General features: G+C 38.2%; 1 protein-coding gene across 1 annotated transcript in view; it reads left to right on the forward strand.

Moving 5' to 3' along the window:
* Window positions 1–25008, forward strand: part of EFCAB5 (EF-hand calcium binding domain 5) — a 169448-nt gene that overhangs the window by 10998 nt on the left and 133442 nt on the right. The window contains exon 3 of the mRNA XM_008010917.3: window positions 21485–22061. Within this exon, the coding sequence (XP_008009108.3) occupies window positions 21658–22061 (404 nt within the window). The 5' untranslated portion in view covers window positions 21485–21657. The remainder of the gene's footprint in view (window positions 1–21484; window positions 22062–25008) is intronic.

The raw sequence follows: 25008 nt of genomic DNA on the forward strand, positions 1-25008 counted from the left end.
AAAATCAGTGTACAAAAATCACTAGCATTCCTATACACCAACAACAGTCAAACCAAGAACCAAATCAGGAACACAGTCCCATTCACAATTGCCACAAAAAAAAAAATAGTAATAAAATACAGCTAACCAAGCGATATGGTTTGGCTGTGTCCCCACCCAAATATTGAATTGTAGCTCCCATAATTCCCATATGTCATGGGAGGGACCCAGTTGGAGGTAATTGAATTGTGGGGAGCAGGTCTTTCCCATGCTGTTCTCATGATAGTAAGTCTCACAAGAGCTGATGGTCTTATAAAGGGGAGTTCCCCTGCACATGCTCTCTCTCTTACCTGCCACCATGTAAGACCTGACTTTGCTCCTCCTTTGCCTTCCACCATGATTGTGAAGCCTCTGCAGCCACCTGGAACTGTGAGTCCATTAAACTTTTTTTTCTTTATAAATTACCCAGTCTCAAGTGTGTCTTTATTTGCAGCGTGAGAACAGACCAATACAGTAAATTGGTACCAGAAGAGGGGTGCTACTGTAAATATGTCCAGAAATGTGGAAGTGACTTTGGAACTGGGTAACAAGAAGAGGTTGGAAGTTTGTAGAGCTCAGAAGAAGTCAGAAAGATGTGGGAAAATTGGAACTTCCTAGAGCCTTGTTGAATGGCTTTGGCCAAAATGCTGATAGTGATATGGACAATAAAGTTCAGGCTGATGTGGTCTCAGATGGAGATGAGGAACTTGTTGGGAACTGGAGAAAAGGTGACTCTTGCTATGTTTTAGCAAAGAGACTGGCAGCATTTTGCTCCTGCCCTAGAGATCTGTGGAACTTTAAACTTGAGAGAGATAATTTAGGGTATCTGGGGGAAGAAATTTCTAAGCAGCGAAGGGTTCAAGAGGAAGCAGAGCATAAAAGTTTGAAAATTTTGCAGCCTGACTACTATGCAATAGTGCTATGTGTAGTACTATGCAATAAAAAAGAAAACCCCATTTTCTGGGGAGAAATTCAAGCCAGCTGCAGAAATTTGCTAAGTAACAAGGAGACACATTTTATTTATTTTTATTTTTTTATTTTTATTTTTTTAAATGATACTTTATGTTCTAGAGTACATGTGCACCATGTGCAAGTTTGTTACATATGTACACATGTGCCATGTTGGTGTGCTGCACCCATTAACTCATCATTTACATTGGGTGTATCTCCTAATGCTATCCCTCCCCGCTCCCCCCACCCCACAACACGCCCCGGTGTGTGATGTTCCCTTTCCTGTGTCCAAGTGTTCTCATTGTTCAATGAGCGAGAACATGTGGTGTTTGGTTTTCTGTTCTTGTGATGGTTTGCTGAGAATGATGGTTTCCAGCTTCATCCATGTCCCTACAAAGGACAGGAACTCATCCTTTTTTATGGCTGCATGGTATTCCATGGTGTATATGTGCCACATTTTCTTAATCCAGTCTGTCATTGATGGACATTTGGGTTGGTTCCAAGTCTTTGCTATTGTGAATAGTGCCACAATAAACGTACGTGTGCATGTGTCTTTATAGCAGCATGATTTATAATCCTTTGGGTATATACCCAGTAATGGGATGGCTGGATCAAATGGTATTTCTAGTTCTAGATCCTTGAGGAATCACCACACTGTCTTCCACAATGGTTGAACTAGATTACAGTCCCACCAACAGTGTAAAAGTGTTCCTATTTCTCCACATCCTCTCCAGCACCTGTTGTTTCCTGACTTTTTAATGATCGCCATTCTAACTTGTGTGAGATGGTGACTCATTGTGGTTTTGATTTGCATTTCTCTGATGGCTAGTGATGATGAGCATTTTTTCATGTGTCTGTTGGCTGCATAAATGTCTTCTTTTGAGAAGTGTCTGTTCATATCCTTTGCCCACTTTTTGATGGGGTTTTTTTTTCTTATAAATTTGTTTGAGTTCTTTGTAGGTTCTGGATGTCAGATGAGTAGATTGCAAAACTTTTCTCCCATTTTGTAGGTTGCCTGTTCACTCTGATGGTAGTTTCATTTGCTGTGCAGAAGTTCTTTAGTTTAATTAGATCCCATTTGTCAATTTTGGCTTTTGTTGCCATTGCTTTTGGTGTTCTAGACATGAAGTCCTTGCCCATGCCTATGTCCTGAATGGTATTGCCTAGGTTTTCTTCTAGGGTTTTTATGGTTTTCAGTCTAACATATAAGTCTCTAATCCATCTTGAATTAATTTTTGTATAAGGAGTAAGGAAGGGATCCAGTTTCAGCTTTCTACTTATGGCTAGCCAGTTTTCCCAGCACGATTTATTAAATAGAGAATCCTTTCCCCATTTCTTGTTTTTGTCAGGTTTGCCAAAGATCAGATGGTTGTAGATGTGTGGTATTATTTCTGAGGGCTCTGTTCTGTTCCATTGGTCTATATCTCTGTTTTGGTACCAGTACCATGCTGTTTTGGTTACTGTAGCCTTGTAGTATAGTTTGAAGTCAGGTAGCATGATGCCTCCAGCTTTGTTCTTTTTGCTTAGGATTGACTTGGCAATATGGGCTCTTTTTTGGTTCCATATGAACTTTAAAGTAGTTTTTTTCCAGTTCTGTGAAGAAAGTCATTGGTAGCTTGATGGGGATGGCATTGAATCTATAAATTACCTTGGGCAGTATGACCATTTTCATGATATTGATTCTTCCTATCCATGAGCATGGAATGTTCTTCCATTTGTTTGTGTCCTCTTTTATTTCATTGAGCAGTGGTTTGTAGTTCTCCTTGAAGAGGTCCTTCTCATCCCTTGTAAGTTGGATTCGTTAGTATTTTATTCCCTTTGAAGCAATTGTGAATGGGAGTTCACTCATGATTTGGCTCTCTGTTTGTCTGTTATTGATGTATAAGAATGCTTGTAATTTTTGCACATTGATATTGTATCCTGAGACTTTGCTGAAGTTGCTTATCAGCTTAAGGAGATTTTAGGCTGAGATGATGGGGTTTTCAAGATAAACAATCATGTCATCTGCAAACAGGGACAATTTGACTTCCTCTTTTCCTAATTGAATACCCTTTATTTCTTTCCCCTGCCTGATTGCCCTGGCCAGAACTTCCAACACTATGTTGAATAGGAGTGGTGAGAGAGGGCATACCTCTCGTGTGCCAGTTTTCAAGGGGAGTGCTTCCAGTTTTTGCCCATTCAGTATGATATTGGCTGTGGGTTTGTCATAAATAGCTCTTATTATTTTGAGATACATTCCATCAATACCCAATTTATTGAGCATTTTTAGCATGAAGGGCTGTTTAATTTTGTCAAAGGCCTTTTTTGCATCTATTGAGATAATCATGTGGTTTTTGTCTTTTGTTCTGTTTATATACTGGATGATTTGCATATGTTGAACCAGCCTTGCATCCCAGTGATGAAGCCCACTTGATCATGGTGGATAAGCTTTTTGATGTGCTGATGGATTCAGTTTGCCAGTATTTTATTGAGGATTTTGCATCAATGCTCATCAGGGATATTGGTCTAAAATTATCTTTTTTTGTTGTGTCACTGCCAGGCTTTGGTGTCAGGATGATGTTGGCCTCATAAAATGAGTTAGGGAGGATTCCCTCTTTTTCTATTGATTGGAATCATTTCAGAAGGAATGGTACCAGAGGGAGCCACATTTTAATCACCAAGACATGCAGAAAATGTCTCTGGGACATGTCAGAGACCTTTATGGCAGCCCCTCCCATCACAGGTCCAGAGGCCTAGGAGGGAAAAATGGTTTCATAGGTAGGGCCAAGGGCCCACCCTGCTGTGTGCAGCCTTGGGACTTGGTGCCCTCCATCCCAGCCACTGCAGCTGTGGCTAAAAGGGGCCAATGTACAGCTCAGGTCATTGCTTCAACAGGTGCAAGTCCTAAACCTTGGCCGTTTCCACATGGTGTTGGGCCTGAGGTTGTGCAGAAGTCAAGAATTGAGGTTTGGGAACCTCTGCCTAGATTTCAGAGGATGTATGAAACTCCTGGATTTCCAGGCAGAAGTTTACTACATGATGGAGCCCTCATGGAGAACCTCTACTAGGTCAGTGTGGCCAGGAAATGTGGGGTTGGAGCCCCCACACAGAGTCCCCACTGGGGCACCACCTAGTGGAGCTGTGAGAATATGGCCACCATCTTCCAAACCCCAGAATGATAGATTAACTGATAGCTTGCACTGTGCACCTGGAAAAGCCAGAGACATTCAATGCCAGCCTGTGAAAGCAGCCAGGAGGGGAGCTGTACCCTGCAAAGCCATAGGGGCAAAGCTGCTCAAGGCCATGGGAGCCCACCTCTTGCATCAGTGTGACCTGGATGTGAGGCATGGAGTCAAAGGAGATCATTTTGGAGATTTAAGATTTTACTGCCCTGTTGTATTTTGGACTTGCATGGAGCCTGTACCCCTTTGTTTTGCCCAATTTCTCCCATTTGGAATGGATGTATTTACCCAATGCCTGTACCCCCATTGTATCTAGGAAGTAACTGACTTGCTTTTGATTTTATAGGCTCATAGGCAGAAGAGATTTTCCTTGTCTCAGATGAGACTTTGGACTGTGGACTTTTGAGTTAATGCTGAAATGAGTTAAGACTTTAAGGGACTGTTGTAAAGGGATGATTAATTTTAGAATGTGTGAACATGAGATTTGGGAAGGGCCAGGGGCAGAATGATATGGTTTGGCTGCGTCCCTTCCCAAATCTTGAACTGTAGCTCCCACAATTCCCATGTGTCATGGGAGGGACCTGGTGGGAGTTAATTGAATCATGGGGGTGGGTCTTTTCCATGTTCTCATGAAAGTGAATAAATCTCACAAGATCTGATGGTTTTATAAAGGGGAGTTCCCCTGCGCATGCTCTGTCTCTTGCCTGCCACCATGTAAGACTTGACTTTGTTCCTTCTTTTCCTTCCACCATGATTGTGAGGCATCCCCAGCCATGTGGAACTGTGAGTCCCTTAAACTTTTTTTTCTTTATAAAGTACCCAGTCTGGGATAGGCCTTTATTAGCAGCATGAGAACAGACTAATACACCAAGGAAATGAAAGACCTCTACAAGGAGAACTACATAACACTGCTCAAAGAAATCAGAAATGACACAAATGGAAAAACATTTCATGCTCATGGATAGGAAGAATCAATATTGTTAAAATGACCATACTTCCCAAAGCAATTTATAGATTCAATAAGATTCCTATTAAACTACCAATGACATTCTTCACAGAACTAGAAAAGAAAAACTATTCTAACATTTATATGGAACCAAAAAACAGCTTGACTAGCCAAGCAATCTTAAGCAAAAAGAACAAACCTGGAGACATCATGCTACCTGAGTCCAAACTATACTACAGGGCTACAGTAATCCAAGCAGCATGGTACTGGTACAAAAGCAGGCACATAGACCAATGGGACAGAATAGAGAACCCAGAAATAAGGCCACACACCTACAACTATCTGATCTTTGACAAAGCTGACAAAAACAAACAATGAGGACAGAGCTTCCTATTCAATAATTGGTGTTGGGATAACTGGCTAGTCATATGCAGAAGATTGAAACTGGACCCCTTCCTTATACTGTATACAAAAATTAACTGAAGATGGATTACAGACTTAAATGTAAAACCCAAAACTATAAAAACCTTGGAAGACAACTTAGATTATACCATTCTGGACATAGGAACAGGCAGAGACTTTGTTACAAAAATGCCAAAACCAATTGCAACAAAAGCACAAATTGACAAATGGAATCTAGTTAAACTAAATGATTTCTGCACAGCAAAAGAAACTATCAACAAAGTGAACAGACAACCTACAGAATGGGAGAAATTTTTTGCAAACTATGCATCTGACAAAGGTTTAACATCCAGCATCTATAAGGAACTTAAACAAATTTACAAGAAAAAAAAAAAAATTAAAAAGTGGGCAAACGACATAGACAGACACTGAGAAGTCTAAGGCTGCAGTGACTGAGCCATGATTGTGACACTGTATTCCCGCCTAGGTGACAGAAAAGGCAAGCAAGGTATGAGAAAAGACATTTATAATGCCTATGTTCATCAAAGGCTTTTATTTGACTATACAGAGAATGCCTACGAATCAGTAAGAAAAGACAGACAAACCAGTAGAAAAATGGACAAGACTTGAACAGATACTCCATCAAAGAGAATATTCAAATAGCTCATAAACATAGAAAAATGTGTTCAAATTATCAATTATCAGCAAAATGCAAATTAAAATCACAGCGAGATACCACCACATACCCATTAAAATAGCTAACAACAACAACAACAACAAAACCAGATAATACCAAAAGGATATGGAATACAGGAATTCTATTTATTTCTTCTTTCTTTTTCTTTATACATGTGTCAACTCATACCTATGGTGGAATACAGAAATTCTGATACATTGCTGGTGGGAATGTAAATTAGTACAACCACTTGGGAAAATGGCTTGGCACTATTTAATAAAGCTGAACTCTATGATGCAGCATTTATACTCCTGGATACATACAAAGAGAAATGAATCTATATGTCTACCAAAGACATGTAGAGAAATGTTCATGGCAGTTTTTTGGGGAATAGCCAAATCTGGAATCTATTAAATTGTTCATCAACAGTAGAATAAATAAATTGTAATATAGTTATACAATAATATACTATGCAGCAATGAATAACAACTGTTAAAAGAAAAGCTTTAGACAAATTGAACAGAGATGAATTGAACAAAGAACAATTCAGGAATTAGGCAGCCTCCAGAACCAGAACAGGATCAGAGCAACTCCAGACTCCAGAGCTATCACAGGGTTGGATGACAGTTATGGACAGAAAAAGGAAAGTGATATACAGAAAACAGAAGTGAGGTGCAGAAACAACTGGATTGGTTACAACTGGGCACTTGCCTTATTAGAAGCTGGTTTGAACAGCTGACTGCCTGTGGCTGACTGATGTTTGGCTGCTGTGATTGGCTCACACTCAGCTACTTGTTACAACAGTAGGTTATGGTCTTTTTACACATCAAGTTTGGTTACAGTTCACTATGTATGGAGAAACCTTTAGGCCAAATTGAATATTTGTATGGATGCAACTTTAGACCAAACTTGATTTAACACAACTAATGCCACACAACATGACCCTAAGTGGTTATGTTGTTGAGTAACAACAGACACAAAAGAGCACATACTCTGTGATTCCGTTAATATGAAGTTCAAAAGCAAGCAAAATTAACCTGTAGTGTTAGAAGTCAAGGGAGTGATTGAAAGAAAGAAAGTGGGGAGGGAGGGAGGGAGGGAGAGAGAGAAAGGAAGAAAGAGGTGGACTGGGGAGACAGAAAAAGAAAGAAGGGAGAAGGCAAGGGAGAGGAAGTAAGAGGTAAGAGGGGAGGGGGAAGGGGAATAGGAAGAAAAAAGGAGGGAGAGAGGGAGGAAGAGAGGAAAAGAAAGAAAAAAGATGGAGAAAAGGACGGAAGGAAGGCAGGGAGGGAAGGAGGGAGGGAGGAAAAGATAATGTTACTTTTGGAGGGAGGTCGTGACTGGAGAGGTGACAAGAAGGGATTCCAGACCCTAGTGATGATCTTTATGTCTTCTGTGGGAAAATATATATGACATTTATTATTTTAATCATTTGTAATACTTGTCCTCCTGAGTCTGGTTTATTTCACCTAATATAATGTCCTCCAGTTCCATCCATGTTGTTGCAGATGACAGGATCTCATTCTTTTTTTATGGCTGGAATAGTCATGAAATAGTACTGTATTGTGTACATGTGCCACATTTTCTTTATCCATTCATCTCTTGGCAGACAGTTACGTTGCTTCCAAATCTTGGCTATTGTGAATTGTGCTGCAATAAACATGGGAGTGCAGTTATCTCTTGATATACTGATTTCCTTTCTTTGGATTATATACCTAGCAGTGGGATTGCTGGATCATATAATAGCTCTATTTTTAGTTTTTTTTTGTGGAACCCCCATACCGTTCTTCATAGTGGTTGTACTAATTTACATTCCCACCAACAGTATATAAGGGTTCTCCTTTCTCCACATCCTTGCCAGCATTCGTTATTGTCTGTCTTTTGGATAAAAGCCATTTTGACTGGGGTAAGATGATATCTCATTGTACTTTTGATTTGTATTTATCTGATGATCAGTGATGTTAAACACCTTTTAACGTACCTGTTTGCAATTTGTATGTCTTCTTTTGAGAAATATCTATTCAGCTCTTTTGCCCATTTTTAGTCAGATTGTCATATTTTTTTCCTATTCAGTTGTAAGCTCCTTATATATTCTAGTTATTAATTCCTTGTCAGATGGATAGTTTGCAAACATTTTCTCCTATTCTGTGGGTTGTCTCTTCATTTTGTTTATTTTTCCTTTGCTATGCAGAAGCTGTTTAACTTGATGTGATCGTCCACTTTTGGTTTGGTTGCCTGTGCTTTCGCTCAAAAAGTCTTTGCTCAGTCCAATGTCCTAGAGAGTTTCCCCAATGTTTTCTTTTAGTATTTTCATAGTTTGAGGTCATAGATTTAAGTCTTTAATCCATTTTGATTCGGTTTGTGTATATAGTGAGAGATAGGTGTCTAGTTTTATTCTTCTGCATATATATGAGTATACGGTTTTCCCATTTATTGAAGATACTGTCCTTTCCCCAATGTATGTTCTTAGCATCTTTGTTGAAAATGAGTTCACTGTAGATGGATGAATTTATTTCTGGGTTCTGTATTCTATCCCATTGGTCTATACGTCTGCTATAGTCTATCACATTGGTCTGTATGTCATGGTACTGCTTTTATGCCAGTACCATGCTGTTTTGGTTACTATGACTCTGTAGTATAATTTGAAGTCAGGTAATGTGAATCATATTCCTCCAGTTTTGTTCTTTTTGCTCAGGATGGCTTTGACTATTCTGGGTTTTTATGGTTCCATATAAATTTTAGGATTTTTTTTATATTTCTGTAAAGAATGTCATTGGTATTTTAACAGAAATTGCAGTGAATCTGTAGATTGCTTTGGGTAGTAAGGACATTTTAACAATATTGATTCTTTCAATCCATGAACATGGGATATCTTTCCATTTTGTGTGTGCTCTCTTCAATCAATTTCTTGGATCAGTGTTTTATAGTTTTCATTGTAGAGATCTTTCATTTCTTTGGTTAGTTCCTAAATATTTAATTTTATGTGTAGCTATTGCAAATGGGATTACCTTCTTGATTTCTTTTTCAGATTATTTGCTGTTGGTATCTAGAAATGCTACTGATTTTCATATGTTGATTTTTGTATCCCGCTACTTTACTGAATTTATCAGTTTTAATAGTTTTCTGTTGGAGTCTTTAGGTTTTTTCAAATATGAGATAATATAATCTGCAAATAAGGATAATTTGACTTCTTTCTTTCCATTTTGGATGCATTCTATTTCTTTCTTTTGTCTGATTACTCTAGCTAGGACTCCAGTACTATGTTGAATAACAGTGGTAAAAATGGGCATCCTTATCTTGTTCCAGATCTTAGAGGAAAGGCTGTCTTTTTTTTTCCCATTCAGTATGATACTAGCTGTGGGTCTGTCATATATGGCTTTTATTCTGTTGAGGTATATTCCTTCTATACCCAGTGTTTTGAGGGATTTAATTATGAAGAGCTGTTGAATTTCATCAAATGCTTTTTCAGAATCAGTTGAAATGATCATATGGCTTTTGTCTTTCATTCTGTTGATATGATGTGTCACAGTGATTCACTTACATATATTGAACCATCCTTGCATCCCTTGCATCCCTGGCATGATGAAGGATTTTTTAAAATTTTTATTTTATTTTAAGTTCCAGGATACATGTGCAGTACATACAGGTTTGTTACACAGGTAAACATGTGCTATGGTTGTTTGCTGCACCTATCAACCCATCACCTAGGTATTAAGCCCCACATGTATTAGCTGTTTATCTTGATGCTCTTCCTCACCCCACACCCCTCCAACAGGCCCCAGTGTATGTTGTTCCCCTCCCTGTGTCCATGTGTCCTCATTGTTCAGCTCCCACTTGTAAGTGAGAACATGTGGTGTTTGGTTTTTTGTTCCTGTGTTAGTTTGCTGAGGATAATGACTTCCAGCTCCATCCATGTCCCTGCAAAGGACATGATCTCATTCCTTTTTATGGCTGCATAGTATTCCATGGTGTATATGTACCACATTTTCTTTATCCATTCTATCATTGATGGATATTTGGGTTGATTCCATGTCTTTGCTGTTGTGAATAGTACTGTAATGAACATATGTGTGCATGTATCTTATAACAGAATGATTTATATTCCTTTGGGTATATACTATATACCCAGTAATGGGATTGCTGGGTCAAATGGTATTTCTGGTTCTAGATCTTTGAGGAATCACCACACTGTCTTCCACAATGGTTGAACTAATTTACATTCCCACCAACAGTGTAAAAGCATTCCTATTTCTCCATAGCCTTGCCAGCATCTGTTGTGTCTTTACTTTTTAATCATTGCTAATTAATTATCTTTTTAATGTGTTGTTGAATTTGGTTTGCTAGTATTTTGTGGAGGATTTTGCTTCAATGTTCATCAGAAATATTGGCCTGTAATTTTCTTTAATTAAGAAAAAGTATTGTAGCTGAATATTGTTATATTTTTCTGGAAAATTTTCTGTTTTTATCCTTTTAAATAAACTTTCTATCCATATCTCTCTCTCTCTCTACCTTCTCTTTAAGGTCAATAACTCTTAACTTGGTCCTTTTGAGTCTATTTTGTAGATACTGTAGGCATGCTTCGTTCCTTTTTATAGTTTTTTCTTCCTCTGAGTGTGTATTTTCAGATAGCCTGTCTTCAAGCTCACTAATTCTTTCTTCTGCTTGATGAATACTGCAATTGAGGGGTACATTAATTGAATTTTTCAGCTCCAGAATTTCTGCTTGATTTTTAAAAAATATTTCAATCTGTTTGTTAAATTTATCTGATAAGATTCTGAATTCCTTCTCTGTGTTATCTTGAATTTCATCGAGCTTCCTCAAAACAGCTATTTTGAATTCTCTGTCTGAAGGGTCAAGTATCTCTGTGACTCTGGGATTGGTCACTGTGTTCCCTGACTTTGGTAAGATCGTGATGTTTGCAGATGTTCACTGATGTCTGGGCATTGAAGAGTTAGGTACTTACTGTAGTCTTCACAGTCTGGGCTTGTTTGTACCCATCCTTCTTGGGAATGCTTTCTAAGTATTCAAAGGGAATTGAGTGTTGTGATCTAAGCCTTCAGTCACTGCAGTCATATCTGCATTAGGGGGCACCCAAACCCACTAACACTGTGACTCTTGAGGCCTTGTAGAGGTACTGCCTTGGTTGTCTTGGGTAAGATGCAGGAGAATTCCCAGGATTACCAGGCAGAGACTCTTGTTCTCTTCCCTTACATCTCCCCAACCCCCTGCCAAAATGGAGTCTCTCTCTCTCTCTCTCTCTCTCTCTCTGTGCTGAGCTGCCTGGACTTGTGGGAAGAGTGACACAAGCCCCGTTGTGGCCACCATCACTGGGACTGTGCTAGGTCCAACCTGAAGCCAGCACAGTACTGGGTCTCACCTAAGGCCTCTGGCAACTATTGTCTGGCTACTGCTGATGTTTATTCAAGGCCCAGGGGCTCTTTAGTCAGCAGCTAGTAAATTCAGCCTGGCTTGTGTCTTTCCCTTCAGGGCAACGAGTTCCCTTCTGACCCAGGGTGGGTCTAGAAATGCTTTCCAGGAATTAGAGCCTAGAATTGGTAAATTTAGATATCTACTTGGTGTTTCATTTTACTATAGCTTAGCAGGCATCCAAGTTGCAAGACAACATGCTTTTTACTCTTCCCTCTTTTTTCCTCAAGCAGGAGTCTTTCCCATGACCACCACAGCTGGGAATGTACTGGGTCATACCTGAAGCCTGCACGGCACTGGGTCTCACCCAAGGCAGTGAGTACTGCCTGGCTACCACTGATGTTCATTCAAGGCCCATGGGCACTTTAGTCATCAGGTGATGAATCCTACTTGGTCTTTCCCTTCAAGATAGTAGATTCCCTTCTGGCCCAGGATGTGTCTAACATTGTCATCTGGGAGGCAGGGCCTAGCATGGGGACTCCAGGACTCTGCTTGGTACTTTATTTTACTGTAGCGGAGCTGGTATCCAAGTTGCAAGACAAAGCCCTCTTTACTCTCCTCTCTCCTTTCCTTAATTGGAAGGAGTCTCTGCCGAAGCTATAAGCTGCACTGTCTGGAATTGCGAGAGGGGTGACACAACCACTCCCTTGGCTGCCCTAGCTAGTGTCTCACTAGGTCATGTATACCCCAAGTCCACTGGCTTTGAGCCCAGTACAGCACCAGGACTTGTCCAGGAACTATAGTCCTTATAGCCTAGATTGCCTTTCAAGTTTCTTTAGAAGCCAGAGCACTTTAACCCTCAGTGGTGGGCTAGGTGGAACTCAGGTTCTGACTGCTGGGATGGACAATTCCCCTCTGGCCAGGGCTGATCTAAATGCTCCCTTTATGGGTACCAGCTGAATTCTGCCCCATGGTGCTTTCCACTGTGACAGGGTAACACTGCGTGACAATGCAAAATCCCACAGTCACTGTGCTCTCCCTGCCCCAAGCATCATATTCTTTCTCTGTACTATGAGGCCACTGCTGGGGGATGGAGGAGGGGTGGTATAGGCAATTCAAGACTGTCTTTCCTGTTCTCCTCACTGCCTCTTTCCTTGATATGATATTAAAACCAGGTATTGTGATCACTCACCTGATTTTTGGTTCTTATGAAGGTGTTTTCTTGTGTAGATAGTTGTTCAATGTGGTGTTCCTGTGAAGGGAATGATCACTGGAGGGTTCTGTTAGACCAACTTGCTCTGCCTCTCTCAAAATTTCATTTTAAAAAGATTTTATTTAAAGTTCTGGGATACATGTGCAGGATGTGCAAGTTTGTTACATAGGTAAGCATGTGCCATGGTGGCTTGGTGTACCTGTCAACCGATTACCTAGGTATTAAGCCCCACATGCATTAGCTATTTATCCTGATGCTCACCTTCCCCCACCCTCAAAATTTCATTTTTTCAATGGGTGAATGATATTTCATTGTACATATATACCTCATTTTGTTCATTCATCTGTGGACGGATGCTTGAGTTGTTTCCACCTTTTACTGATTGTGTATAATGCTGCCATGAACATTGATGTGCAAGTATCTGAGTCCCTGCTTTCAATTTTTTTGGATATATACATAGGAGTGGGATTGCTGGATCATATGTAGCTCTAGGTTTACCTGAAAAAATTAAACTATATTACTAATACTGATTATTAATACTGATTATTAATTTTTTTTAAGAGACAGGGCCTTGGCATGCTACCTAGGCTGGAATTGAACTCCTAGGCTTAAGTAATCCTCCCACCTCAGCCTGCCAAATATCTGGGACTACGGGGACATGCCCCTGAGCGCAGCTCTATGTTTCATGTTTTGAGAAACCACAACAGTTTTCCACAATGGCTGCATCACTTTGCATTCCCACCAGCAAAGCACAAGAGTTCCAATTGCTGTCCATTCTTACCAACACTCGTTATTTTCTGAGTTTCTGTTTCTTTTTGTTTTCTTATTATCATCTTAGTAAGTGTGGAGTGGTATCTCATTGTAGTTATGATTTGCATTCCCTAATAACTCATAATGTTGAACATCTTTTCATGTACTTATTGGCCATTTGTATATTTTCTTAGGAGGAATGCCTGTTCAAATCCTTTGCCCATTTTTGAATTAGGTTGTTTTATTGTTACTGAGTTTTAGAAGTTCTTTATATATTCTGAATATTAATTCCTTATCAGTTATTTGCTTTACAAATATTTTCTCTCATTTACTACATCATCTTTTCATTTTTTGACATAATTCTTTGATATACAAAAGTTTTTAATTTTGAAGTATATTTTATCTTTTTTTGTTTGTTTTCTGTGCTCTTGGTGTTGCATCCATGAAGTCATTGTTAAAGCCAGTGGTATGAAGATTTTCCACAGGTTTTCATTTTTCATCCAAGAGTTGTAAGGTTTTATTTGTTTGTTTTTAAAGACAGGGTCTCACTTTGTTGCTCAGGGTAGAGTGAAGTGGCGTGATCATGGCTCACTGCAGCCTCAACCTCCTGGGCTCAAGTGATCCTCCCACCTCAGCTTCCCGAGTAGCTGGGACTATAAGTGTGCATCAACAAGCCTGGCTAATTTGTTTTTTAAATTTTTTGTAGAGATACAGTCTCACTATGTTTCCCAGGCTGGGAGAGTTGTATCATTTTCTCTCTTCAGTTTAGATATTTGATTTGTTTTCAGTTCATTTTTGTATGTAAGGTAAAGGACCAACTTCATTCTTTTACATGATGTATCAGGTAGTCTCAGCACCATTTGTTGAAAAGATTATTCTTTCCCTGTTGAATGGTCTTGACACCCTTGTCACAAATCAGTTGACTATATATGAGAGTTTGTTTCTGGCCTCTCTATCCTATTTTATTGGTCTGTACATCTGTCCTTACTCCAGTACTGTTTTATTTGTTGTAGCTTTGTAGTAAGTCTCAAATTCGGGTAGTGTGAATCCTCCAAGTTTATTCCTTTTTTTTTCAAGATTTATTTTGGTTATTCAAGGGCCCCTGCAGTTTCATATTAATCTGAGAATCACTTTTTCTATTTCTGTGAAAAAACTATTGGAATTTTGATTGCATTGAATCTATAGATCACTTTGGGTAGAAGTGATATCTTAACAATGTAAAGTATTCCTATCTATGAATAGGGATATCTTTCTACTTATTTATGTCTTCTTTAATTTCTTTCAGCAATGTTTTATAGTTTTCAGCATATATCTTCCACTTTCTTGGTTAAATTTATTCCTAAGTATTTTGTTCTTTTTTTTTTTTTTTTTTTTTTTGAGATGGAGTCTCGCTCTGTCACCCAGGCTGGAGTGCAGTGGCCGGATCTCAGCTCACTGCAAGTTCCGCCTCCCGGGTTCACGCCATTCTCCTGCCTCAGCCTCCCGAGTAGCTGGGACTACAGGCGTCCGCCACCTCACCCGGCTAGTTTTTTGTATTTTTTAGTAGAGACGGGGTTTCACCGTGTTAGCCAGGATGGTCTTGATCTCCTGACCTTGTGATCCGCCCATCTCGGCCTCCCAAAGTGCTGGGATTACAGGCTTGAGCCACTGCGCCCGGCCAAGTATTTTATTCTTTTAGCTGCTTTTATAAATGGAATCGCTTTCCTTTTTCCCCCCATTTTAATTTTTTTGGAGATAGGGTCTCACTCTGTTGCCCAGATTGGACTGCAGCGATGTAATCATAGCTCACTGCACCCTTGAACTCCTGGGCTCAAGCAATTCTCCCACCTCAACCTACCAATAGCTGGGACTACAGGTACGTGCCACCATGCCTGGCTTTTCTTTTTCTTTTTCTCTTTTTTGCATAGACAGGATCTCAGTACGTTGCCCTATTGAATTTGTTCAATAGCTCTAGTAGTTTTCTTTTGAATTCTTTCTATATATAGGATCATGTCATCTGTGAATAGAGACAGTTTTACCTCTTTCTTTCCAATTTGGATGCCTTTTATTTGTTTTTCTTGTCTTATAGCTCTGGCTAGAACTCTGGTATGATGTTGAACAGCAGTGGTGAAAGTAGGCATTCTTTTCTTGTTACTGATTTTCGGGAGGAAGCTTTCAGTGTTCCATTACTGAGTGTCATGTTAACTGTGAATTTTTTATTTTTATTTGTGTTTTGAGATAGGGTCACTCTCTGTCGCCCAGACCGGAATGAGTGACATGACTATGGCTCACTGAAGCCTCAAACTCCAGAGTTCCAGTGATCCTCCCACCTTAGCCCCCCAAGTAGCTGAGACTCTAGGCATGTGCTATCACACCCAGCTAATTTTTAAATTTTTTGTAGAGACAGGATCTCACTATGTTACCCAGGCTGGTTTCGAACTCCTGGACTCAAGCAATCCTCCCACCTCAGCCTCCTAAAGTGCTGGGATTACAGGCATGAGTCACCACACCTGGCCAACTGTGGATTTTTAAATAACTACCCTTTATTATTTTGAGGAATGTTCTCTCTGTATGCATTGAGATGATTATGTGACTTTTTTCTCCTTCATTTTATCAATGTGATGATTACATTGCTTGATTTTCTTATGTTGAGCCACCTTGGCATTCCTGAGATAAATCTGGAAAGAGTTCGTGTTGAAAAGGCTTTTGCTCTGCTCTTGGATTTGATTTGTTAATATTTTGTTGAGGATTTTTGCATCTATATTCATAAGGAATATTGGTCTATAATTTTCTTGTGATATCTATCTAGCTTTAGTGTCAGAGTAATTCTATCCTCATAGAAAGAATTAGGTAGTGTTCCCACCTCTTCAATTTTTTACAAGCATTTGGTAAGAATTCATTTCATTTCTTCTTTAAATATTTGATAGAAGTAACTAGTGAAGCCATCTGATCCAAGACTTTTCTTTGTTGGGAAGTTTCTGATCACTGATTCAATCTCTTTACTTGTTAGAGGTCTAATATGGTTTGAATGTGTGTCCCTTTCAAATCTCATATTGAAATGTGACCTATGATGTTGGAAGTGGGCCTAGTGGGAGGTTTTTGGGTTATGGAGTGGATCCCTCATGAATGGTTTGGTGCTGTTCTTGCAGTAATGAGTGAGTTCTCACTCTATGAGTTCATGTGAGATCTGGTTGTTTGAAAGAGTGTGGTACTTCTTCTCTCTCTCTCTTGCTCCCTCTCTCACCATGTGATATGTCAGCTCCCCTCTGCCTTCCATCATGATTATAAGCTTGTTGAGGCCTCACTGGGAACAGATGTTGGCACTCTTTCACATACAGCCTGAGCCAAATAAACCTCTTTTCTTTGTAAATTACTCAGTCTCAGGTATTCCTTTTTTTTTTTTTTTTTTTCAGGTATTTATAGCAACACAAAATAAACTAACTAACACAAGATCTTTTGAGACTTTCTATTTCTTCTTGAGTCATTTTAGGTAATTTCAAGGAATTGGTTCATTTCTTCTAGGTTATCCAATATGTTGGCATACAATTACTCACAGTATTCTCTTGTAACCGCTTTTGTTTTTGTTTTCCAAGATGGAGTCTTGCTCTGTCACCCAGAGCTGGAGCACAATGGTGTGATCTCTGCTCACTGCAACCTCCACCTTCTGGGTTCAAGCAATTCTCCTGCCTCAGCCTCCCAAGTAGCTGTGATTACAGGTGTGTGCCACCACACCTGGCTAATTTTTGAATTTTTAGTAGAGATGGGGTCTCACCATGTTGACCAGGCTGGTCTTGAACTCCTGACCTCGTGATCTGCCTGCCTCAGCCTCCCAAAGTGCTGGGATTACAGGCATGAGCCACTGCGCCCAGCCTATAATTATTATTTTTTTAATATCTGTAAGGTTGGTGATAATGTCCCCACTTTCATTTCTGATTTTGGTTATTTATGTATCTTTGCTAATGTTTTTGTCAGTCTAGCTCAGGGTTTATTCATTCTGTTGATTTTTTTCAAGGAACCAATTTTTGGTGAAATTGTTTTTCTCTACTATTTTTCTATTCTCTCTTTTATCTCTACTTTAACCTTTATTATTTTCTTTCTTTTGCTAGTTTTGTGTTTAGTTTGCACTACTTTTTCGAGTTTCTTAAGGTGTAAAGTTTGGTTATTGATTTGACTTTTTTTTTTTTTTTTGAGACAGAGTCTTGCTCTGTTGTCCAGGCTGAAGTACAGTGGCATGATCTCGGCTCACTGCAAGCTCCGCCTCCCAGGTTCACACCATTCTCCTGCCTCAGCTTCCCAAGTAGCTGGGACTACAGGTGCCCACCACCACGCCTGGCTAATTTTTTTTTTTTTTTTTACAGAGATGGGGTTTCATCGTGTTAGCCAGGATGGTCTCGATCTCCTGACCTCAGATTTGACTTTTTAAAATGTAATCACTTACAGCTATGATTTTCCCTCTGAGCCCTTTTTTCACTGCATCCTATAAATTTTGATATGTTGTGTATTCATTTTCATTCTTCTTTTATTATTTTCTAATATCCCTTGTGATTTTTTTGACCCATTAGTCGTTTAAGAATGAGTTGTTTATTTTCTGTAGCTTTGTATGTTTTCTAGTTTTCCTTTATTGATTTCTAACTTCATCAAGTTTTGTGCTCTTCATTAAAGAGCAGATATTTTATATGGTGTCTATTTTTTAAAATCCATTGAGACTTGTTTTGTGGCCTAACATATTGTCTATCCTGGAGAATGCGCCATGTGCACTTGAGAAAATTATGTATTCTGCTGTTATATTGGATAGACTATTGCATATATGACTGTTAGAACTAAAGATAATTTTTAAATATGGTGTAAGGTAGGCATCCAGATTCATCCCTTCGCATGTAGATATCAGCTGTCATGGCACTGTTTGTTGAAGAGACTGTTTTTTCCATTAAATTGTCTTGACACCCTTGTCAAAAATCAATTGGTTTCAGAGTAGAAGAGGAACTTTAAAAAATAATCAGTTGGTCATAGATGTATAGGTTTATTTCTGGACTCTCAATTTTATTCCATTGATCTATATGTCTATCCTAATGCCAGTACTACTTCAGTAAAGTTTTATAGCTTTCTTCATATTAGTCTGACACATTTCTGTTTGGTTTATTTCTAGATATTTTAAATTTTTGTTGCTATAATGAAACGAAGCTTTATAAAATTATATTTTCATTGATAACTAAAAATATAAAACATTTTAAATTGATAGTTCCAAGGAAATCAATTTACTTTTGTATTTTAATCTTGTATCCTGTGTTTATTTGGTAGGCTTTTTAAAAAATTGTGGTAAATACATATACTATAATATTTACCATTTAAACTATGTTAAAGTGTACAATTCAGAGCCATTAAGTAAATTCACAGTGTTATGCAACCATTACCACTGTCTAGTTCCAGAAAGTTTTTATCATTACAAATGGAAACTCCATTTGGTAAGCCTTTCAAAGCTGAAGATTTGTGTCTTTCTTCAGTTCTGAGAGATTTCTTACATTATTTATTTGAATATTTCATTATGTCTAACACTTGGCTTATACCTTCTGACACTTTTATAAGATTAATATTAAATATTCTGGATTGACTGGGCATGGTGGTTCATGACTGTAATCCTAGCACTTTGGGAGGCCAAGGTGGGTGAATCACTTGAAGCCAGGAGTTCGATACTAGCCTGAGCAATATAGTAAGACTTTATCTTTACCAAAAAAAGAAAAAAATAGAAAAATTAGCTGAGCATGGTGACATGTACCTGTAGTCCCAGCTACTCGGGAGGCTGAATATATGCTGTCATATACTCATATACATATACATATGGGTATATGGTGTCAACATGATGTGTTACTGCAGATGTTAATAATGATCTTTAGGTTCAGATAATATTTCTCAGGTTTCTCTAAAGTTATTTTCCCCCTCCCATTTCCATATTGTACTCTTTGAGAGGAAGTCACTATATGCAGTCCGCACTTAAGGAGAGGGGAGTTATGCTCTACATCCTTGATCGTGGAGTATCTACATAAATTATTTGGAATATTTCTGCACAGGAAATTTGTCTTTTTACTTATTTACTAGTTTTTTTTTCAGCACTTCGTTACTTTCTGGCACTGCAAGATATTCTAGGCACTACAAGATATTCTTGTATATATTTCCTGCATATGAGATGAGCCCAATCCTATAATCAGCTGTACCTCCAAGGAGTTCTGATTTTTTTTTAATTGGAGAGTGATATTCGAAACCAAGATGTGAGCGCTAGATGGTCGACATTCTCTTAAGTGTTTAACTTTTAATTTTTTCTAACTTCTCTGCTCTGAGGATATTAATTCTTTGACTCCTTACATTTGTTCTATTTAATGGTATTTCCTTGGGTGGTATTAGTTATTCTGTTTGTTGAATTTAGTCATGGGGATGATTTTTCTTAAACATTCTATGAATGTGTGCTTACATTTGAATTTGAGATTCTCTATTTGCTTTCCTATAGAGTTATTGTTTTCTATAGTCTGATGCCAGTGGGGGAAGGACAAGATGTGCAGACAGTGAAACTGTCAATTATTCATTTTCTCTGTGTGTGAAAAATCCTGTTTCTCTAGCCTAAATATCTATATACCTTAATTCAGTGCAGGGGAAGACACTGATTAGCTCAAATGGGAATGAAGATATACAAAAAGGTCAGTCTTTCCCCTATGACCCGTATCTACATCCTCTAAACTTGGGGCACCTCAAATCTGCTCCCAAATTTTACAGTGGTCTTCACCGTACCTTTTTAGTGCTATAGTTTCTTCAATCAGTTGAATTCCCCTGCTTTACATTGTTCAGAGATCTTCAAAATTCCTGACAATTGAAGGCCTCCTTCATGACTGTAGTATTTTTAAGCATTTTTTAAATTTTAAAAACATACACACAACTTTTCCTGTCGTTGCTAGAGATTTTGGTAGGGAGGGGATGTAGATGCCTGTTGTCAGTCTACCATCTTGGTCTAATGTCTCCATCCTGCATTTTAAAAATGAAAACATAAAGGAAGCTGGGAATAAAATGAAGAGAAATATATTTAAATATACATGTGTGGTTGACTCTTTGCTTCCTCACCACACATTTCCTCACCTTTTTTTTTTTTTTTTTGAGACAAAGTCTCACTGGAGTGCAGGGGCATGATCATGGCTCACTGCAGCCTCGACCTCCAGGGCTCAAGTGATCCTCCCACCTCAGTCTCCTGAGTAGCTGAGACCACAGGTGTAAGCCACCATGCCTGGTTAACTTTTTTATTGTTTGTAGAAACAGCATCTTCCTAATGTTGCCTAGGCTGGTCTTGAACTCCTGGATTCAAGCATTCCTCCTGCCTCGGCCTCCCAAAATGTTAGGATTACAAATGTGAGCCACTGTGCCCAGCCTTCCCTACCTTTTTGCCTGCCAACTGAACCTCAGTGTTGTAGCAGATGAAAATAACTTGTTATCAGAGAACTTGATCCAAACTCTGACACCAATAAATAGATTATAATTTGTCTATACTATTCATAGTAATACCATTTCCCTTTACCAGCAATTGGTCTGGGTGTGGGCATGTATCCTAGTTAGGGCTGATGAAATGTAAAGGGAAGTCTTACAGTGGGGAGTCTGGGATCTTCTCCTATCGGATAATAAAACAGAGCCTCAAGAGGAGAAAAACCCTTTGTCCTCAATCCTTTTTTGCTGTGAGGAAGTAATGACTGGAGCTCTAATAGTCATCATGTGATCATAAGGTACAAGCAAAAAAATGAACGAAAATAAACAGAAACAGCCTAGGTACTTAATGAAATCACTGAACTGCTGAATGGCTTCTGATTTAGTCAACAATAAATGTCTTTATGGTTAAAGTCACTTTGTCCAATTTTCTGTTACTTTCAGCTGACCTTGTTCCAATCCACTGTGTAAATGGATATAAAAATTTTTTCAAATATTATTCTAAAGTCATGTAGATTAAAATTTGCTTCTAACATTTCTTACATTTCACTTTTTTTTCCCCTCAGAATTAAACCTGGAGGGGCAGCGAAAAATTTCACCTGGTTCAATAAAGGACTCTAAAACTGAAGCCTCAGGTAATATTGCAATTAGAAAATCTGCAAAAGTGATTTTTGCTTTAGATGAAACTGAACTGACATCAAAGCTAGAGCAACCATGGAAGAAAAATCTTTTTGAAAGAATGGAGGCAAAAGCCCAAGCAATGCAGCAGAAAATAATAGACAAGGAAAATGTGAAGAAGGAACTAGAAAAAAAGGCTGAAAAAAAACTCCCTAGGGATAATTTGGCCAAAGAGTGGTTTAATACTGAAAGCATGACACTGAATAATCGTGCATATTTGCTTGACAAACTTCTACCTACCTTAGTTCCTGGAGTAGAAAACATGTTAACTCAAGTAGAAAAGAAGAAGGTTTTGACAGAAGTTGATACTCCAAGCAAGTTTGACCCAATTAATTATTTGGGGGAATATTTAATGAGAAACAATCCTAATTATATCAAAGACCCAGGAATATCTGGTTACCAGAGGGTGATGAAAGAAGTCACAGAAGACCTGAAGATATATGTTCCGGACACTATCTGCAACAGGTACAATCTGTTATAGTTTCAGTTCATGATCTGTCTCCTTACATTGAAAAACTAGTAGAAAAATAGCATAATCATAGAGACAGGACTTAAAACAAGTGATTCCACAGTTATTCAGAAAGTATTTATTGAGCTACTAGTATGTGCTTCACTCTTTTTGAGTCACTGTGGAGACTAACAAAATAAATAAGTTCCTTGTATTCATAGATTTAATTATCTCACTATGACTCCAAGTGTATATTGATTTGTATTTTTATTTATCTCCCTGCACTGGAAAGTAAGCTATATGACAGTTGGAACTTTAAAAAAAATTTAGCTTTCCATATAGGCAATATATTCACCTGGTTTAAAGGCCAATATGTAAAAAAAGTTATACAGTGAAAAGTTTTCCTCCCATTCTTATCTTCCATCTACCCAGTATTCCACCTCCACCATAAATAACTTCTATTCTTAATTTTCTATAGATCCTTACAGAATTTCTTTATACATACATAAGGAAATGCAAACATGGATTATTAATTTTCTTTCTTTTACACAAAAGCATGTGATATGTGTTACAAATGCCCATTTTTACCTGCCATTTATCTTTTGTCATGTAGAAGATTTTTTATTTCTATATAGTCAAATTTAACTTTTATGGCATCAGGATTTTGAGGCACTGTTACATTTCAAAATATTAAAAGAATTCTTCCATGTTCTCTTCCAGAATTATGATTTTAATTTTCATTTTAAATATTGACTCATTTGGAATTTAACCTAGCGTAACATACAGGGATTCAACTTTATCCTTTTTCAAATGTCTACTTAGTGGTCCCAATCAGAGTTGAATAGTCTATCTTTGTCCCACTGTTTGGGACTGAGCCTTTATTAATAAATTCATGTATGTTTTAGAGTGTATTTCTGGATTTTTCCATCATATTCCATTGGTCAGTCTCCCTTTCATGCATTCGTACCACACTGCTTTAATAATTGAGACTTTTAAATATATTCCATAGATCTGACAGTGCTGGTCCCCACTATTTGCCCTTCTTCTTCTCTGATGTTTCCTGACTATTTTTGTTTGTTTACTTTTTTTGTATGAATTATGGGAGTAACTTATCTACTTGAAAAAAAAAAAGAGCGAGAGAAAACCAAAAAACAAAACTTATAGGAATTTTTATTGAAATCTGATTACATCTATTAATATTCTTAGAAAACCAATATCTTCAAGACTGCAATTAGCCAAGATTACACCACTGCACTCCAGGCTGGGTGCCAGAGCGAGACCCAGTCTCAAAAACAGACACACACACACACACACACACACATACACACCAGAAAACTAACATCTTTAATAATGATGAGTGTTTCTGGGTGTCTTTCCATTTGCTCATCTTATTTTGTATGAATTAGAGTTGTCCTAAAGTTTTTTCACAGCTGGGCATGGTGGCTCACGCCTGTAATCCCAGCACTTTGGGAGGCCAAGGTGGGTGGATCACCTGAGGTCAGGAGTTCAAGACCAGTCTGGCCAACATGGCAAAACCGTGTCTCTACTAAAAATGCAAAAATTAGCCCAGCGTGGTGGTGCATGCCTGTAATCCCCACTACTTGGGACACTAAGGTGGGAGAATCACTTGAACCTGGGAGGCGGAGGCTGCAGTGAGCTAAGATGCACCACTGCACTCTAGCCTGGGCAACAGAGTGAGACTCCGTCAAAAAAAAAAAAAAAATTTATATAAGTTTTGTGTATCTCTCATTAGATTCAGCACTAGTTATTTTTATCATTCTTTGTTGCTGTTTTAAGCAGGACTTTCTTCTCTTACTACATTTTCTTTCTGGAATGTAGTCTGAAATACTAATTTCTGTATATTTGTGTGCCCAGCTACCTTACTGAGTTCTCTTACAGTAACATTTTAGTTGATTTCTTGAGTTTTCTAGGGAGGTAACCATTGTCTTCAAATAATAGTAGTTTTCCTTCTTCCTTTTCAATTTTTATACTAACATCTTCCTACTACTTCCAATACAATATTAAATAATAGTGGTGATGTGGGCATCCTTGTCTTTTTACAACTTTAGTAGAAATGCTGCTTCTGTTACTGCTTCATTATGGGCAGTTTTTGTATTACTAGTTCTATTCCATTTGGGTATGAAAAACATTTTATCTCAATGAGAAAATGTACCTAATTTCTACCTTTCAGAGTGATTTTTTAAAATTAGGACTAGATTTTATCAAATGCTTTTTCAACACCTATGAAAATGATAGTATAATTTTCACCTTAGATTCCTTAATGGTGAATTTTATTAATAGATTTCCTACTATTCAATTGTCTTAGAATTCCTGAAATAAATCCTGCTTGATTGCTGTGTATTTGGGTACACTGAAATATGCTTCCTACTAGTAAGACAGAATAAATATTTCTTTCCTTTTAATTACCGATTTTCAGAATATGATATGTATCTGCCTACCTATCAATAGTCACCTCCAGTGGCAGCAAATGAAAAATATTTTCTCCTTTTGGGAAAGGGTTCCTTTTTCAGTATCATCATGGATGCATGGATTTTAATATATATTCAATATATTTTAATCAGTTATAGTCATTTTTTTCTGTTAGATGCTCAAATTGCACCAACTTTGGCTTCTGTGTTCTGACATTACCCCTTTAGTCTTTGAAAACTTCATGCATTTTTTAAATGGATTCTTGGCTTCTTTTAATGGGGATCACTCACTTGTGAGCTAGGAATGCTCATAAATATTGTATAGTCATTGTTTCTAGGCCCTTCAGGACTAAAACATATAATTTTTAGAATCAATGGCTTGTGGTCAGACGTCACCTGCAGCCTCTTCGGGCATGCCACCGCTGCCGGGCCTGCTGTACGACCCCGCGGGCTCTTGCCCGTGCCTGCTCTTGGCGCCCGGCTCAGGAGGACCCTTATTTATTTATTTATTTATTTATTTATTTATTTATTATTA

Source organism: Chlorocebus sabaeus, chromosome 16 (genome assembly GCF_047675955.1).
Source record: "Chlorocebus sabaeus isolate Y175 chromosome 16, mChlSab1.0.hap1, whole genome shotgun sequence".
Classification (NCBI taxonomy): Eukaryota; Metazoa; Chordata; class Mammalia; order Primates; family Cercopithecidae; genus Chlorocebus; species Chlorocebus sabaeus.